At 39.0% G+C, this 19,165-nt stretch overlaps 1 protein-coding gene across 2 annotated transcripts in view; it reads right to left on the bottom strand.

Moving 5' to 3' along the window:
- Nucleotides 1-19,165, bottom strand: part of st18 (ST18 C2H2C-type zinc finger transcription factor) — a 188,604-nt gene that overhangs the window by 59,604 nt on the left and 109,835 nt on the right. For both annotated transcript variants that reach the window (XM_073042528.1, XM_073042539.1), the window contains exons 7-8: nucleotides 11,421-11,555; nucleotides 7,996-8,086 (exon numbers count right to left, since the gene is read on the bottom strand). In XM_073042528.1, coding sequence (XP_072898629.1) covers nucleotides 7,996-8,086; nucleotides 11,421-11,555 — 226 coding nt within the window. The remainder of the gene's footprint in view (nucleotides 1-7,995; nucleotides 8,087-11,420; nucleotides 11,556-19,165) is intronic.

The following is a 19,165-nucleotide window of genomic DNA, read 5'->3' as shown; positions in this document are numbered from 1 at the left end:
GTCCATGGCCTCCTCTTGTGCCATGATGAGACCACCCTCTGGGCAGAGGGGCAACACCTCATTTCCATCTGGGTAGCCTCCAACCTGGTGCCATGAAAGTTGATTTCTCCTTCCAATAGACAAAATTTCACTCCCCCTCCCCTCTTCTTATATTCCTCTAATGCTCTGGCCTCTCACTTCTTTTCACCTGCCTATCACCTCCCCCTGGTGTCCCTGCTCCTTCCCTATCTGCTATGACCCACTCTCCTCTCCTATCAATTCCTTCATTTCCAACCATTTACCTTTCCCACCCACCTAGCTTCACCTACCACCTTCTAGCTATCCTTCTTACCCTCCCCCATCTTTGTATTCTGGCATCTTCCCCCTTCCCTTCCAGTTTGTACATGAATGCAGCCTGACCTGCTGAGTTCCTCCAGCATTTTGTGTATGTGGCCTGCAGTATTTCTTGTGTTGAAGATAGTGGAGTGGTTCTGGGGAAAGATGTTGTTAAAGCTACATATTAAATCAGGAATCAAAAAATTGAGCATGGTGGGACTGATTTTCTGAGTTGTGTATATTTCAATGCAAGGAGTGTTGTAGGAAAGGCAGATGAGTTTAGGGCATGGATTAGCACATGGAATTATGATATTGTAGTCATTAGTGATATTTGATTGCAGGAGGGGCAGGACCACCAGCTCAATGTTCTGGAGTTCTGTTGTTTTAGATGTGGTAGAGTGGATTAAAGGGGGGGAAGGGTGGCATTACTAGTCAGGGAAAATGTCACTGCTTTGCTCAGAATAGACTGACTGGAGAGATCCTCTACTGAGGCTAAATGGGCAGAACTGAGAAATAATAAAGGGATGAAAATGTGAATGGTATTATATTATGCAACATCCCACAGTCAATGGGACTTAAACTTATTAGCAAAGGGAAAATCTTCTGAATAGATTGTGAGTTAAGAGATATGGCATCTTGCTGACCTTCAAGTCATCCTGTCCCCCAACTCACGACAGTGTCTAAGTAATGCATGAACCTCAGCAATTAGTTGTGTTTTCCATTTTGTCCCAGTAGTATAGTGTTTAATCACAGTAACTTCCAAATTGAACTTTCCGATGTAACCTGCCACTGATTAAGATTCCTTAAATCTGTGTAAAAGAAAGGTTCCCTAAACCTGTTGTCTGATAATAGGAGATCTGGTATTGCACTCTCTAGTTGCAACCTCCTTATATTGATTAAAGAAACTTTCCCTGAACACTTTTGATAAACTATCTTATCCAACCTTTTACAGTTTGGGAGTCCTGGTCAATACACAGAAAGGTAAAATCACCTCTTATCACAACATTATGTTTCTTGCAACTGTCTTCACCTTAATCTCTTCACCTCAAGTACTCTCCCTGTCACAAGGGGACATGAGACTAGACCCAAATGCAGGACACAGGCACTGAAGTACTAGGGGCAGGACAGGAACAACTAAAGGATAGAACAAGGTGGGGAGACCATGGCATGCATGAGGGACGTGGCATTCAAAGGTGATCCTGGGGTTCAGAGATAGTTTATGGCAAGGCAGGACCCTGGCTAGGCTAGAGGATGCACATATGGGACAAGGAATACTGGGAGGATAGCCCCCTGGGCAGGCCACATAACTTCTGGGCAGGGCTCAGCCTCCCAGGCAGGAACACAGGGGCCTGGGCAAGTCACAGGGCACCTGGGCAGGTACAGGGCACAACCCATCAGGAGAGAAGGGTAGGAAAGGGTCCCCCACTAGGCAACAGCAGTCCAGCCTGCTTACCCAACAGAGGCAAGGGATCAGAAGGGAGCTCAGTCCAGGGTGACTACAAGAACAGACTTACAGAACTAGTTGATTAACAGTGGGTACTCCAAGCCAGGGCAAACAGAACAAAACCAGGCAAACAACACAAGCAGGGCAAACATGCTTAACAGGTCAGAACAGGGTAAACAGGACAACCAGGTCAAAATAGAATAGACAAGCAAACAGCAGTGTGAACAAGTCAAACCAGATAAAACAATCCCCCAACTAAACCCAGTCCCAGAGCCCCTTATATACACCTCCCAGCCGATAGGCATCAGGTGCACCTCATTAAGCCAAAATGATCCTATTTGGGCTTAAGGGTGAAAGGAGGGATGGCTACAAGACCCGGAGTCCGGAGTCCGAAGTCTGCGGACCGGATCAAGACCTGGAATGCGGGTTCCGGACCGGACCATAACACTCCCATTTTGAATCTGTAAACAATTTAACAAAAAATATGAAAAAAGACCTGGCTTGGGTTTTAGGTTGACTGGTGTTTCCTTTGTTGTAATAATGGAAAAAAATAATGAAGATGAAAGCTTAGTGGATCCACCTAATTGAAGTTCAAGCCTCCCTTCCATCCTGTCCTATGAAGACTTTGGTCTAAAATTTCATTGCAGGTGCTTTGACTGGAAATTATTCACATCTCAAAACCAGGGATTTGCATTACAGTCTTAAGAGTATTCAGCCTAAACATCACGGTTTGCTGATCAATGAATCAGTACGAATTCTACCAGCAAATTTGACTGAGCTACATCTCATTCTGCAGAATCTCTTGTGTTTACGATTGACAGAGCTGTACAATCTTTCCAACAAAGAGGCTCGGGGGTCTGATGAACAATAGTTATACATCCAAAGTGATGTGGGAGAAAATTATATTGCAATATTGTAAGATTGGGCATCTTATGTTTAGTTGCCCTATCTTAAAATGACATCTTTCTATACTTTACAATTAATATCAAGCCTACCACTTTTAGCTGTTTCTTTATCTTATCCAACAGATAACTTGCTTTTCTGTTTGAATTCAGTCGAGAATGCTAATTGTGTGCCACACAAAGCAAGACATTATATGGGTGAAGCTGAGTGGACCACTGCCTGCCTTTAAATGCCCATATGTGTAAGTGTATAATTTTACAATTGGGGTATTTAAATATTTTAAATATCCTATTATTGCTCTCAGATACAGATTGGAAATGTTATGCAATAAGGGCACAGTATTTGTGGCAGCTGGGTCAACTAGCCAAGAATTTGTGAAGTCAAATAGTTGATATATTTGTTTTCAAAATGACTTATTGTATGAAATGTTTGGTGTTGCTGCATGAATGGACATATTATTAACCAAGCAAAACATTTAGTGGAGCTAATTTCACTCCTATTGTCAGGAGCAGAATCTACAAACAACTCTACATAAAATTCCATGCACACAGACAGCTTCTGTCGCCTGGCATAGAGAACACACCCTTATTTTTATTGTGTTAACTATATTGATGTTGTAGGCATCCAATAATTACTCATCACCAACTGCAAAATCCAGGTTCTCATTTAAGGGATCTTGCCAGTGATGCTTGCCCACTGTGAGTCTGTTTCCCTCTCCAGGGTGCTGAACAACACATTTGTGTAGGCTGCAGTCCTTTTACAATTTGCTCCTTTTTATCACAAATTCTTCCCACAGCTTGGCCATGGACTTTGCAGTTTGGCAAAGGGAATGCTCTCTGTTGCATTTTAAAATGCTCAATGTCTTGAATCAAATTTATTTGGACATAAATTTCATAAAACATAAGCTTAACCTGCATCCGAAATTCACTCGTAATGACAAATGCAGCATCCTTTGTCTGAAGCACATATTGGAGATTCACAGTAGCATATAAAGTGAGATTTACAGGTGAACCACTAAATTCAACTGTTAAAGAACAAATGCTAAAGGGAGTGTGAAAATATCTTTAGCATCTGAATAACAGCGTTAAACTGATCAGCATAGTCACCCATTGATGGGATGCAGGAATTAATAGTGAAGCCACTATTTATTGCCTGTCCTTAATTACCCTTGACAAATTGTATGGTGATGGTAGTGAACTGCTCTAATTCTTGTGGTAAAGGAGTTTCCACAGTGTTGTTGGTTAAGGATTTCCAATATTTAGATTCAGTAACAACGGAGGGACAATATATTTCCACTATATTATTGTATTGTAAAAAGCAACAGAGAGGCTTGGTTCCTGAATATTCTTTCAGGAAGGTGACGAGTGGTGTTTTCTTTGGACCAGAGAAGCAGAACGTCATCTAAAGCCAATAAATTAAACACTGGGCTGTCCTAAACAAGTGCAGAGTGAAAGGACATTCCGAGTAGTGGAGGGGCCAAAGATGACTTGATTACAGGAATAAAAGAAGAAGAGGATTAACAATGAAATTGGAGAAATAAAGTAATTTTCTTTTTACACGACATATGCTTGGAATCTGCAGTGCTCTGCCTGCAGATATGGTGGATATAGGATCCACTGTGCCTTCAAGAATGAATTATGTAAGACATATATGGGGAAAAAAATTACAATGCCAAAAAGAAGGGGTTGTAAATGGTAAAGCCCTCCCCACCATTGAGCACATCTACAAAGAGTGTTGTTGCAGGAATGCAGCATCAGTCATAAAGGACCCCCATTATCCAGGTCATGAACTCTTTTCACTGGTGCCACCAGGAAGGAGGTACAGGAGCCACAGGTCCCACTCCAACAGCTTCAGGTACAGTTATTACACATCAACCATCAGGCCGTTGAAACAGAGGAGATAACTTAACTCAACGTCACTCACTACAACACTGAACTGATTCCATAACCTATGGATACACTTTCAAGGACTCCACAACTCATGTTCTCGATATTTATTGTTTATTTATTTATTATCTTTACTTTTTGTATTCTCAGTTTGTTGTCTTTTGTACATTGCTTGTTTGTCTGTCTTTGCATGTATGACTCTTCATTGATTCTATAGTGTTTCTTTGTATTTACCCTGAATGCCCACAAAAGATGAATCTCAGGGTAGGACCCGGTGGCATTAATGTACTTTGGTAATAAATTTACTTTGAACTTTGTACTTTGCTTTGAACTGTGGGATGGAAATAATTAGTTGCTCTGGCTGAGAACAGGCATGGACAGGATGAGCAGAATAGCTTTTTTCCGGGGCTGTAATCATTCTATAAATCTGTAATATCTTTATTAGTATTATTAACTAATTCGCTTTCTATTGTTTTGAAAGTTGTATCTCAAATACCAATAACATTTAAATTCCATATCTGAACTCACTTACACAATTAGTCATAAAGCCAAGTATAAACTTAGATTGCTCTAAAGCTATGTATTTTTAAAGAATTAAAGTGCACTATGACATGGAGATTACTATTCAAGAAGGTCTAGGAAAGCTTTAAGCAGGACTTTAGCTCATTGTTTGTGTTACTAAAACTGAAAGGGTGGGGGAATTACATGTGGAAGGCCAAGAAGAAAGGAATGAGCTTGACAAGTTGCAAGCTTGATCTATTCCATGTCTTCCCTGAGGTGGTTGACCGAGTTGCTACATTCTTTATCAATTCTTAGCAAATTCCCACATTGTACATACTATACCTAGACTAAAGTGGAATCAATTCTCAGTCAGCATCTAATCATTTACACAATAGATTCTGAAGATGTTAGAAATCTTGTGCAACACACATATTGTGCTGTAGGAAATCAACAAGTCAGGCAATAACTATGGAGAGAAATTTAGTTTTGTAGATGCACCATTGTATATGGGAATAGGATTCACAGTTCATTCTTCAGAGATTCTCCTACTTGGCCAAGACAACTTTAATAAATACATTGGTGGCGATGCAGGTTATGCATTTGGATACATTATGTAATGTGTGATTCTGACAACATTCATCTTCTAGTGGTCAATTTGGAAATTCCCTAAGAAATTTGCTGTGATTGTCATTTTAGCACATGTTAATGACTTAACATTTCACTTTCTGCCCACCTTTAGAATCATTTGGAAAAGATCTGTTTCAATGGTTATTCCCAAAGGTTATTGATACCTAGCAGAATTGGTTTGGCTTGTCATAAAAAAAACTCCGTTACCTCACTGGGTATTTAATTTCATAACATGGTACTCGAAGGATATAAAGAAAACAAAAAGTACTTATATTTTACAAAAGATTACCATTTGCACTTATTTTCCCAATGGCTTTTGAGATATGTTACAAATCACCTCTATATTCCCCCCGATAACTGACCTAAGTTTAAGAAGGATTATTGCTGTTATCCCTGGATGAAAACCTAATCCTATGTATTTAGATTGAAATCAGCACATATTCATCAAGATTTAGAAGAATGACAAGTGATATCATTTAAAATATAAAATTCTTAACAGATCTGGAACTGGAGGTGCCAGTCTCTGAGGATGAAATCAATTATTTAACATTGGCATTGTATTTCGTCACATATAGGGCTATGAGAAGGTGGAGCACTCAATCCCAGAGGGCATTGGATGTTCAATTGTTGTGTATCTTCAAGAGAAAAAATCAACAGGGTCAGAAATTAACTGATAAAAATGGGATCAGCTGCAAAGTGGATGATGTAGAACCATCCTACAATTTGCCTACTGACACAACTGATCAGCAGATAATACCATAGTCACAGCACTACACACCGTCCTCACTCACCTCCAGAAGAGGGATGCTTAAGTTAGAATGCTGTTTTTGGACTACAGTTCAGCATTCAACACCACAATTCCCCACAGGCTCAACAAGAAGCTCAGGAACCTGGGCCTGCAAACCACCTTGGGCAGCTGGATTCTGGACTTCCTGTCGGATCGCCAGTAGGTAGTAAGGATAGGCTCCTTCACCTCTACCCCTCTGACCCTCAACACTGGAGCCCCTCCAGGGCAGTGTCCTGAGCCCCCTCCTCTACTCCCTATACACTCAGTACTGTGTTGCCACACACAGCTCCAATCTACGGATCAAATTTTCAGATGACACAACATTGATCGGCCTTATTTCCAAGAATGATGAGATAGCCTACAGAGGAGAAGTCAAGGCACTGACATAGAGGTGGCAAGAAAACAACCTCTCCTTAATGTCAAAAAATGAGGGAGTTGAAAGATCGTGGATTACAGGAGAGACAGAGACAGGCTAGCCCTATTGACATCAACGAGACTGTAGCTGAGAGGGTGAGTAGTTTCAAGTTCCTCGGTATACACATTACCGAGGATCTCACCTCGAGTGTACATACCAGCTGTGTGATGAAGAAAGCACAACAGCACCTTTTTCAATTCAGACAGCTGATGAAGCTCGGCATGAGTCCTTAAATCCTCAGGACTTTCTATGAGACAGCATCAACATCACCCTGACGGGCTGCATCACTGCCTGGTATGGGGACTGTACTACCCTCAATCGCAGGGCACTTCAGTGTTGCGGACAGCCCAGCACACCTGTGGATGTGGACCTCCCACTATTCAGGACATTTACAGCAGGAGGTGTGTAAAAAGGGCCCGGAGGATCATCAGGGACTCAGCCACCCCAACCATACACTATTTCAGCTTCTTCCGTCTAGCAAATGGTACCTCAGTATTAAGGCCTGGACCAACAGGCTCCGGCACAGCTTCTTTCACCAAGCCATCAGATTTATCAATACACATTGATCTGATTGTGTATTTGACTGTACATACATGCATACAAAACAATAACATAAACAATATTGGTGTTTGGGCATTATCCTCCAACATTTTCCCTCTTTATTGCTTGAACATAATGACGGAGACGCAACATAAAGATTTTTACTCCCTTGGATGTAATAAATAAATAATAAAATAAGTAAATAGATAATCAGCATGATCTTATAAAAATTGTGCAGCAGGCTTCAGAGGTAAAATGACCTACTCCAATGTTCATTTCTTATCTAAGCTGTATAATCACAAAAGCTATACTATTCTTTTACTATGATTTTTCCTTTTATCACTTTTCTTCATAACCTTTCTGGAATCCAAAGAGAATAAATCAATTGAAATGATACTGAGAAGAACTTTGTGTGCCCAAAACAACTTTGTCAAAAATAATACAGCTTTAAATTCTATCTCACTCAGATCGATAGAACTCTGAAATGAAAGAAGTGGTAAAACACATTAGTTTAGGCAAATTATTGATTGCCTAACTTTAGCAGTGTAAAATATATACTGTAATTAATGCAGCTTACCTTCGGTGTGAATTGCGGTTGCTGTTTACATGGCCTCTTCCTGTGCAGCCTGGGGTTGGGCACCTGAGAACATTCTCATGCATGGCAAGAACTGAAAAGATGCAATAAAATATATCCGGTCATCAATGAAACTGGATTAATATACACATTCCTTACTTATCCTTCAGTGTAGAGTCTGTCTGTCTATCTGTGCATCCAAACATGTTTGCATATTAAGTATATGAACAGGTTGTTCATATAAATTTATTAAACGTATAAGCATAAGTAAATATAAGAAGTCATCATTTTCAACAAAGCTGTCAACTTTTGTTGTATTAGTGTAACTTCATACTGAATTTGTTAACTACTACTGTATGCTGAAAATCTGATCAATTTGCCATGAACAGCAAAATAAAGTGGACTAGTTAACAAAGTGCATTTGGATACATTTTGCCAACAAAAAAGGTTACTCTGTAAGATCAGAGGGCATGAGGTTGGGGATAATATATTAATAGGATAGAGAAGTGGCCATCTAGCAACACCAGGGACTCAAAATTGTGGATCAGTTTCAGGTTGGCAGTTAGTAACTAATGGGGTACTTCAATGCAGGAGAGAGGGAAAGGAATACCTGGAGATTGGCTTGGTCTTTGACCTGGATGATAAATGCATTAAGGTAAATATGGCTTGAAAAATAAAGGGGAATGGAACATTGGCAGAAAGTAGCTGCCTGATTGACTTCAATTCTAATAACGTGGGATCCTTACACATTGATGATATGATGAAGCGGGGGAGAAGAATTAAAGGTATTAAGTAGAATTATCATTACTCTTATGGATTATGCTTGAGCATGGTATGCTTTGGTAAAGGAGAGAAAGCCTGAATATGCTTTATGAAGTACAGACAATTCTGGTGGTGGATGGCTAATCCTATATTGCAAACTAGTTCTCTCTAGATTGAGGGAATGTAGGTGGGGCTATTCTGGTATAATCAAGACTTCAGAAAATAAAGTTTTGATATAAGATTAATTCTGCTGACCAATGGGTGCAGAAAAGTCATGGACAGCGTAGGGCAAAGGTAGATAGTTTTCACTTTGAAAAGTGAATGATTGAAAATTTATAATCGGTTACGATATTACAGGAAGAATAGATTGTAAGGAAAAGGGCTGGAGAAGCATGCAGGAAGATGATCAGAAATAGTCTTCATTGGTGTACACTGGTGATCATGAGTTTAAGAGGAACAGAGCATAGCTTCAACAGGTAACTGAAATGAAGGCTAATATTACTGAGGATGGAGAGCAGCTCAGCCTAAAGGCTTGGCAGTGGGGTTGGATTGACAAGACTGGAGGCTACCTTAGTGGCTAATGGAAGCTGTTTAATGATAAAAGGAAAGCAAGAAAGGTACAACAACAGGAGGTGCTTGACAGAGAATATGGGGGGTGGAGTGGGTGGAAGATGATTTGTTATTTGCTGAGTGGCACCAAATAACAAATCATGTTAGTGAGGGAGGGACAGGCATAGATCCAGTTTAAGTCAAAGCCTGGATAGCAAAACAATCACCCAGTATTAGAATAAGTGATGTCGATTGCTGATGAATGACATTTCGATGAGAAAATACAAAGGGAGTGTTGGCTCAGCGGCAATGTCTAAGGTTCGGGTCTTGGGTTAGGTGAACAAAATTGGAAGATAAATAAAATCAATTAATGCCAGTGGATGGTGGATGAAAAGTGCAGTGAGAGATGAAGATGGAGCAGTCATTTTTGGTATTTATAAAAAGGCCCTGGAGAGTGTTTTGTTATTCCTGAAGAAAACACAACCTTGCTCTGCTGCTCATAAATCCTTCTTATCTCCATACCACTTGATTAGAGAGCCCAGTGAGGATGAAATACCTCACATACCTCAACTCTAATGCTTTGATTTTCTGGTGTGTTAGTTAGTTAGTTAGTTTATAAAACTAGTTAGTTTTTCCCTGACAGGTTAAATTGAATGTTGAGGATTGTCTGAGTTTTCATCTGATCACTACCCTAGGCGGATGATCTGTAAAACATCAGGGAAATGGCTTTAACCTTCTAGATGTCTTGGGGAAAATACATTTATTTGCATTGGACTTTTGTAAGATTGTCCCATCCAAGATGATCTGGGATTTTGATAGATTGCAATATAGTCCTTAAAATTGAAAAGTATTTTAAGAAATTTACCAGCATTATTAAAAGTGACAAATTCATTTTAATGAAGAATGAATCAGAATGGTAAAAGAGTAATTACAAAAATGAAGTATTACTGATGATTCAAAGAGCTTGTCTTTTGAAAAGGTGAGCTATGTGAGTCAGTAATCCCTCAGACTCTAGAGGTCTTTTCTACGTTAGTTGATCTCTTCCAGGCTGGTGCTTTATTGGCTTCTCTTCCTGAGGTGAAAGTCATCCAAAGTCAGATTTTCAGGTTTTACCTCAGTTATATGATGCTGGATGTATTTATTACTGCAAGATTAATTATTTGTAATTTTAAAACCTGTGAGTAATATCCTTTGATAACAATAAAACTTACTGGGAAAGAGTAGGGACTGTTTGGCAACTTCATTCAGAAAACCACAACAGAATAAAATGGATCAACTTGTGAGCCTTCAATGCTATGTTCTTTAATCATGATTTAAAAAGCATTATTTAATCATAAATTAATGATTTTTCTTTCTTTTTTTTTGCCTTTCTGTTCAATTAGGTATTCTTGTTTTCTCTGCAGTTCTAGTTGGGTCTGAGGAGTAGCAGATCTGGGAGTAATTCCAATAGGAGTACGGGGTAGGGGGGTGAATTATTTTAAATTGGGCTTTGTATTCCCTGCAAGTGCTTCTACTTCCTTTGCCAGTTCAATGAAACAGATGCCCACATATTGTTGTTGCTATTGTGATTATATAATGATCTTTATTAATCTTATTGTTCAACAAAATCATCTGATATAAACTCCGTTATTTATTATAAACATTTATAAACAGTTAGCATGGCTTAAGTGTAATCTACTAAAAATTCTCCTATTTCACATTAAATTCATTTTAAACCATAATAAAAATAAATATAGGAAAGAATGAGCCCATGAAATGATCTGTTACCATGTTTGGAGCAAGCAGGTAAGAGCAAGCGTCCGCTTTTCACTTTTACCATGTGCTGACCTTGGAATCATTAGGTAACTGGGTGGAGCTTTGAGCTATAATCAAATCAATATATGGGAATTGCCAAGCAGAACATTTGGTCTGTTTAAACCCCATATGTTCAACTGAAGTGCAGCCAGATCTCAGATCCAGATTGTTTTATTCTTTGAATCTAAATATTGCGTGTACACTTTTTTTATTTCAAGACATTTCAAATGCTTGTAATATGCCATAGGAGCTTTAGAATTATAGGCAGCACTTATATGTAAAGTTTGTGTTATGGAACAAGTTTGTCACTGTTGAATACTCACTGTCTGGGGGCACCCTCATTTTATGTGGACATCCTGAGAAGCTGCGGTGGTGTGGATACAGTCCTGTGATGTGACCACTGCCATCACACCCTGGAGTTGGACATTTGGACTCTTTTTTGTCAGATCTTATAGAATCTGTAAAAATCAGTAGAATATTAGCAACCAGATAACTCAAATACAGCCATGTGATCTATTGTTTCTCATAAAAGCAGACATCAACTTAAAGCTGATTAATATCCAACTAAAAATAATGTAGGCACAAAAATACCAGCTCCTCTCTCATGCCTCTGTAATTCCCACTGCTCCACTGTAATACTGATACATCTGATTTTACCTTCTCCCTCTCAAAATGCAGGGTGAATTTGATCATATTATGATCACTGCCTCCTAACGATTCCTTTACCTTAAGCTCTTAAACTCTCTAATTAAATCTGTTTCATTATAAAACCCCAAATCTAGAATTGCCTTTTCTTTAGTGGGCACAACAACAACCTTCTCTAAAATGTCATCTTCTAGGCATCCTACAAATTCCTTTTCTTGGGATCCTGCAGCAACCTAATCTTCCTAATCCAGATGCATATTGAAATCCACCATTATTATCATAACATTACCCTTTTTACTTTGCTTGGCTGTCTCCCATTCTAATTTGTATGCCACATCCTGGCTACTATTTGGAGTCCTGTATATAATCCCATCGGAGTCTGTTTACCCATTCAGTTTGCTAATTCTACCCACAAAGATTCTCCATCTTCCGATCCAATGTCACCTCTATCTAAGGATGTGATTTCTTATTTTACCAACAAATTCATCCTAGTTCCTTTGCCTACCTGCCTATTCTTTTAATACAAGATGTATCCTTGGACATTAAGTTTCCAACTATATTCTCCTTTCAGCCATGACTCAGTGATCTCTACCACATCATATCTGCCAATCTCTAAATCCGCTACAAGGTCATCTTCCTTATTTTGGAATCTGCATGCATGCAAGTATAATACTTACAGTTCTGCATCCATCACTCTTTTCAATTTTTCCCCCATGTTACATTTCAACTCATCCCACCTACTGCAATTTTGCTCTATTATCTGTCTGGCCTTTCTCACATTCTCACTACACACTGCTTCTACCTGTATACCAACTGCCCCATTCTTAGCCCTATCCTTCTGGTTCCCATTCCACTGCCAAATTTGTTTAAACTCTCCCCAACAGCTCTAGATTACTACCCTGGAGGTCCTTCTTGTCAGCTTCCTACCTAACTCCTTGTATTTTCTCTTCAGGACCTCCTCCCATTTTCTATCTATGTTGTTTGTACTACAAGTTCTGGCTGCTTCCCCTCCCCCTTTAGAATAGTGTGGACCCAACCTGAGACACCCCTGATCCCAGCACCTGGGAGGCAAAATATCATACGGGTTCTTTTTCACGTCCACATATTCTCCTGCCTGCTTCGATAACTATGGAATCCCATATCACTACTGCAACCCTCTTCTCCCCCCTTTACCTCTGAGCCACAGAGCCAGACTCAGTGCCATCTGAGTGTCCTACATTTAACTATGAAGATAGTATTCCTGTTGTATATTCCATTTAAGCTTATTTCCGATATCACAATCTAAAATAATTGAGAACCCAGCAAAAACATGTGGTGTTTCAAAATGGCATTTCCTTTCTTGCAATAAAAACAATTCTTTAACATATTTTCACATGATTAATAGTTTGGCGTGGACTAGATGGGCTGAATTGTCTGTTTCTCTCCTGTGGCTCTCCATGACTCTGTGACGCTGGCAGCTGAAAACTGAGTATCCACAAAAAATATTTGTAATACTTAAAGTGAAGCTGTATAGCATTCTGTTTTTAGATAACTCAAGGGGATCAGAACTACTTGCCAGCTTTATTGATGTACTAGAGTCAATTTCTTAATAAATTTCTAGCAAAAATGCTTTTAGAGATTGTGTATTAATGTCCCTGTCTCTCATGTAGGTTAATTTTTACCAGGTTTTTTAAAGCATGACATATAGATATAATTCACTTGGTGATTAAATCCATTGCGGGCATATGATTATATTGTTGCGACCTTTCAGAAACGATACCCTAGATACTCATGTGGTGAGTTTATACGTTAACCTATTATATCTATACTAACTCCTTGTCTATAATCTCAAGCTTCCCCTCTAAAAAATGATAATTGTGCTTCAAATATTTTATTTTATTTGTTTAGAGATACAGCATGGAATAGGTTCTTACATCCCTTCGAGCTGCACCTGCCAGCAATTCCAGATTTAACCCTAGCCTAATCACGGGACAATTTACAATGATCTATTAACCTACAATTGTTATGTCTTTGGACTGTGGACAGAAACCAAAGCACCCGGAGAAAACCCATTCATACACGGGAAGGAATGTACAAACAATCCTACAGAGGATGCCAGAACAGAATTCTGAACGCCAATGCCATGAGCTGCAATAAAGTCCAGCTAGCCACTATGCTCCTCCCTTTTTGAATATTCCATTATTACTTTATATGGAATATTTTCCAATGAGTTAAGCATGCACCCAACTTGTATTTATATTTTATTTAAATCATTCAAAATTGATGCACAAAAGAATCATAATATAAAAAATTAAAAAGTTCTTGTAATAATATGTTAAAGAAACATTTGGGTCATAAGTATCGCAACAGCTATGTTTGCAAAACTGTTCCAAAGCAGGGCAAAGTGGTTTTATTTTTAACTGGGATTGTGATAGTACTGCACCTACTAATGCTGCCATTGTCGTGGCTATCCCTCGAGGTCGAGGATGATGGTCTCCATTTCGTTGATCACTTGAAGATGTGGCCCACAGAGTGAAGATGCCTGTACGTGTATTTATTTAACATGTACTTGATGTTGCACTCCAAGAAGCACACGATACTTCACAAATCAACCAACTGATTCCAATGGCATGGAAACCGTGATGATTGGAGCTGATGGATTTGTTACAGCTTTCATCCGCTTTCACAGCCATTGAGTTTGAAGTAACTTCATCCGCCTGTTCCACTACTGGGGTCTCTAACCTCTAAATTCAAACAAGACCTTTAGCCCTATCAGATATAAATATCCACGAGTACTCTCACTAACGGGAAATTATACTGTAACTACCCAATATTCAAAGACTAATTCACCTCTCTAATTTATTCCAGCACTGGGTCCCCTCTCCTTACCAAGGAGAAGATACTTCCAGCTAACAAAGTAGTTTAAAACACAGCTAATTTATTTTCAATGATATATGTTTAAATCCAAGCTATTTCAAGTCCAAAGTATAAACTGTTTCTAAAGCACAAAACATTTCCAAAACACGAAGGACGAAAGATTTCAAAACAGTTACAATTATACAATATACAATTTGCAAGTACAATAGATTAAAAAGACATACAAACTAACAATACAGATGAATGAATAATCCATTGCAGAAGTTGAAGCCACAGGAATGGATTCTAGTTCAATCCATGTTTCTTTCATAGCTTCTTGATGTTCTTTATCCCATTCCTAATAAGCCTGAACTGCTCTCTGCATGTTCAGTTGGGTGACTTCAAACACATATTTTTCCTCGGGAACCCTTTTACACAAACGGTCTAAAAACTTTTTGAAATACAAGTTACCAGTTATCCCCAATTAATGCTGCAATACTAAGTTCACTGAGTACATAAAACTTCCAACATTAATAGATCAGTTATTTGATATACTAAATTTTATTATCAATCTGGTCTGCAAGTTTCCCTGAAATAAAACAATGTAGTCAGTGTCACCTGTTTTGAAACAAACCAAATAAATAATCCATTGTTTTATACTGCACACTTGAACAGCAATAAATCAGGTGTAGTGAACTACACCTTACTTCCCATAGAGAGAGCATCTGTTATATACAGATATTGTTTGTAAAGCTCTTCTTGCGAGTGCTTTTTTAACTTCAAGCTGATTACTGCTTGCCATCCATTTACATTTTAAGGAATGAAGACTAACTCCTATTTATGACCAGAGCTAAACAAAGAAACTTGTTTCTTGGTCTCCAGAGATACTGCCTGACCTGTTGAGTTCCTCCAGCACTTTGTGTATGCTGTATAAAGGTAGATAGTCTTAGTCTGAGCAAAGGATGGATTACTAGATATTCACAGTTCAAATGCATGCACTGTGTTTCCTCCATAGTTTTCCTAATTTATATATATAATGAGATAAATACATAGATGACTTCTACAGATGTGTGGTAGAGAGAATATTGACCAGCTGAATCATAGCTTAGTATGGCAATGCCAAAGTCATTGAATGGAGAATCTTACAAAGAGTAGTGGATATGGCCCAGTCCATCATAGGTAAAGCCTCCCTACCACTGAGCACATCTTCATAGAGCATTGTTAAGGAAAGCACCATCTATCAGTGAGACTCACCACCCAGGCCATGCTCTCTTCTCACTGCTGCCATCAGGAAGAAGGTACAGGAGCCTCAAGACTCACACCAGCAGATTCAGGAACAGGTATTACCCCTCAACCATCAGCCTCTTGACCAAAAGGGATAATCTCACTCAACTTCACTTGCCCCATCACTGAAATGTTCCCACAATCTATGGACTCACTTTCAAAGTCTCTTCATCTTAGTTCTTCAATATTGATTGCTTATTTATTGACTCATATTATTTAATTATTTTTTTACTTGCACTGTTTGTTGTCTTTTGCACACTGGTTGAAAGCCCAGTTTGGTGTAGTCTTTCATTGGTGATATTATGATCATTATTCTATTATGGATTTATTGAGTATGCCTGCAAGAAAATGAATCTCAGGTTTGTATATGGTGACGTATATGTAGTTTGAAAATAGATTTACTTTGAACTTTAATATAATTTCACAGTTTTATGATAAGAGAGATGTATTTCCACTGTTGTCCCATGGCAACTCTGCCTCAGACCTCCATTTCCAGGAGGGCTTATATACTTTCATCAGTATTTTTCTGTCAATAACATTTGAATTGTTTTTAAATTTCTCCAATAATTAGAAATATTTAGAAAGAATACAAGTAGGTTTGAATAATGAAATGAAACAATTGACAAAGTTATGAAATGTTACAACTATATGGTAATGTTACAGCTATATAAGACCATAGTTAGACCCTTCTTGGAGTACTGTGTTTCATTCTGGTCACCTCATTACAGGAAGGATGTGGATACTATAGAGTGAGTGCAGAGGAGATTTACAAGAACATTGCCTCGATTGGAGAGCATGCCTTTTGAGAATAGTTTGAGTGAACTTGGCCTTTTCCACCTGGACTGACAGAGGATTAGAGATGACTTGACAGAAGTGTAAAAGGCATTGAGTGTGCGGATAGCCAGAGGCTTTTTCCTAGGGCTGAAATTGCTAACTCGAGGGGGCATAGTTTTAAAGTGCTTGGAAGTAGGTACAAGGGGGATGTCAGAGGTAAGTTCTTTACATAGAGAGTGGTGGATGTATGGAATGCACTGCCAGTGAACATGGTAGAGGCAGATACAACAGGATCTTTTAAGAGACTCTTAGATAAGTACATGGAGCTTAGAAAAATAGAGGGCTATGCGGTAGGAAAATTCTAGGCAGTTTCTAGAGTGGGTTACATAGTTGGTGCAGCATTGTGGGTCGAAGGGTCTGTAACGTGCTGTAGAATTCTATGTTTTTATGTATTTGTATGTTCAATATTGTCTTAAGTTTCTTCAGAAACTCACACTCTTAGCCACTGACTCTATCACTCGCCACCAATATAGATGTTTGCATATATATTGAATCCTTCAGATGAAGTTCTGTCCTTGCAGCGTTGTCATAACTAAGATTTTCTTTTTCTACTTCTGCAACATCATAGGACACTACCTACAAGAATGCTCTAGGAAAGTTTTTCCTGCCCTAGTCATCCTCCAAATCTGTTATTCCTGATATCCTCTTGACCTGATTCCACTCCATAATGGAGGTAGGTAAGGGTAGGGCAGTGAATATTGTCTACGCGGACTAGAACAAAGCCTCTGACAATGTCCCACATGGCAGGTTGATCTGGAAGGTAAGGTCACATGGGATTCAGAAGGAGCTAGTGAGGTGGATTCAGTATTGGTTCAATCGCAGGAAGCAAAAGATGACGGTTAGATGTTGGTTTTTCAGCTGTAGGCCTGTGACCAGTGGAGTGCCCCGGTGTCGTTGTTGGGATCTCTGTTATCCATTATTTATGTAAATGAAGTGACTGTGAATGTACATGGCACGATTAGCCAGTTGTTGATGATACTAAATAGGGGCTCCCGTTTTTAAGGAAGTGGGTTACAATGCATTGCAAAGAGAGTGGCAAGCTGCAGAATGGCAAATGAATTTCAACTTAGAGAAGTGTGAGGTGACACACTTTAGACAGACAAACCAGGGCAGGGCTTATACAGTAAATGGGAAGGCACTGACTAGTGTTGTGGAACAGACGGTTCTAGGAGTACAAGTGCACAGTTCACTGCAAGTGGCCGTGCAAAGAGAGAGGGTGGCAAAGAAGACATTTAGCATGCTGGCCATCATCAGCCAGAGAATCAAGTTTAGAAGTAAAGACATTATGTTGCAGTTATACAAGTTGGCAAGGCTGCACTTGAAGTATTGTGCACTGCTTTGGGCATCCTGTTATAGGAAAGAGATCGTTAAACTGGAGAGGGTGCAGCAGAGTTTTATGCAGATGTTGTCTGGACTAGAGAGCCAGGTTATAGGGAGAGGCTGGCTATGATGGATCTTTATTACCTGGAGCACAGGAGAAGTTGAAGAGACCTGAGAGGTAACTTCTTTATACAGAGGATAGTAAGTACCGTACCTGGAATGAGTTGTCAGAGGAACTGGTTGGGGTGGACACATTTGCAATATTTGAGGCATTTGGATAGGTACATGGAGAGGACAGATTTGTAGGCTGAACTTGGGCAACTGGGACTAGCAGGGAGGATACCGTAGTTGGCATGGATCAGTTAGGCTTCAGGGCCTGTGTCCATGCTATATTATTTTATGACTCTATGACTATTGGCAGCCTTGTATTATGTTGCCAAGGCCCTAAACTCTGGAGATATAAGAGAATACAAATACTGAGATCTGGATTAAAAACTCAAGCTGCTCGAGAAACTTAAGGGATCAGGCACCATCTGTGGATGGTAAGGGGATAGACAACATTTTGAATTGAAACCCTTCATTGATCCTGAGTTCCTTCAGTAGGTTGTTTTTTATTGCCCATAAGATCTAGGATTTGATTTTCTTTTACTTTTCTAATTTTCTTAACTCTGAAAATTACTTCTTAAGACCTCTATCTATGACTAAGTTGTTGGTCATGTACCTTAATATCTCTTTATATAACTTAGTGTCAAGATTGTTTTGATTACACTTCCAATATCTTGAGGTGTTTTACTACAGTGAAGGTACCACTTGAATCCACTAATTTTGTTGTTAATTGGATTGTGCTATGAAGAAAGAAAAATTACCTGGATGCATTGCATATACTGTGATTGATTTTCTGTTTCTCTGAACTAAACATTCAAGTTTTGCTGGTTTAAGGATACAAAACCTTCCATTTAAATTCCAGGTTTCCATTTTTCACATTTCTATTCATTAGTTTAATTCCCCCTCCTTCCTTGCGGCTTTTAAAAAAATAGGCCCTGAGCATTAAATCACTTATATAAACTCAGTGGACAATGATGTAGCTGCCATCACCACTTCACTATTTCTAATTTGAACCCAGTAGTGAACAGATTTAATAATAAACCAG

Source organism: Hemitrygon akajei, chromosome 1 (assembly GCF_048418815.1).
Source record: "Hemitrygon akajei chromosome 1, sHemAka1.3, whole genome shotgun sequence".
In the NCBI taxonomy this organism is placed as follows: domain Eukaryota; kingdom Metazoa; phylum Chordata; class Chondrichthyes; order Myliobatiformes; family Dasyatidae; genus Hemitrygon; species Hemitrygon akajei.
Note: the sequence above shows the minus strand (reverse complement) of the source record. Positions and strands in the feature narration are given on the sequence as shown.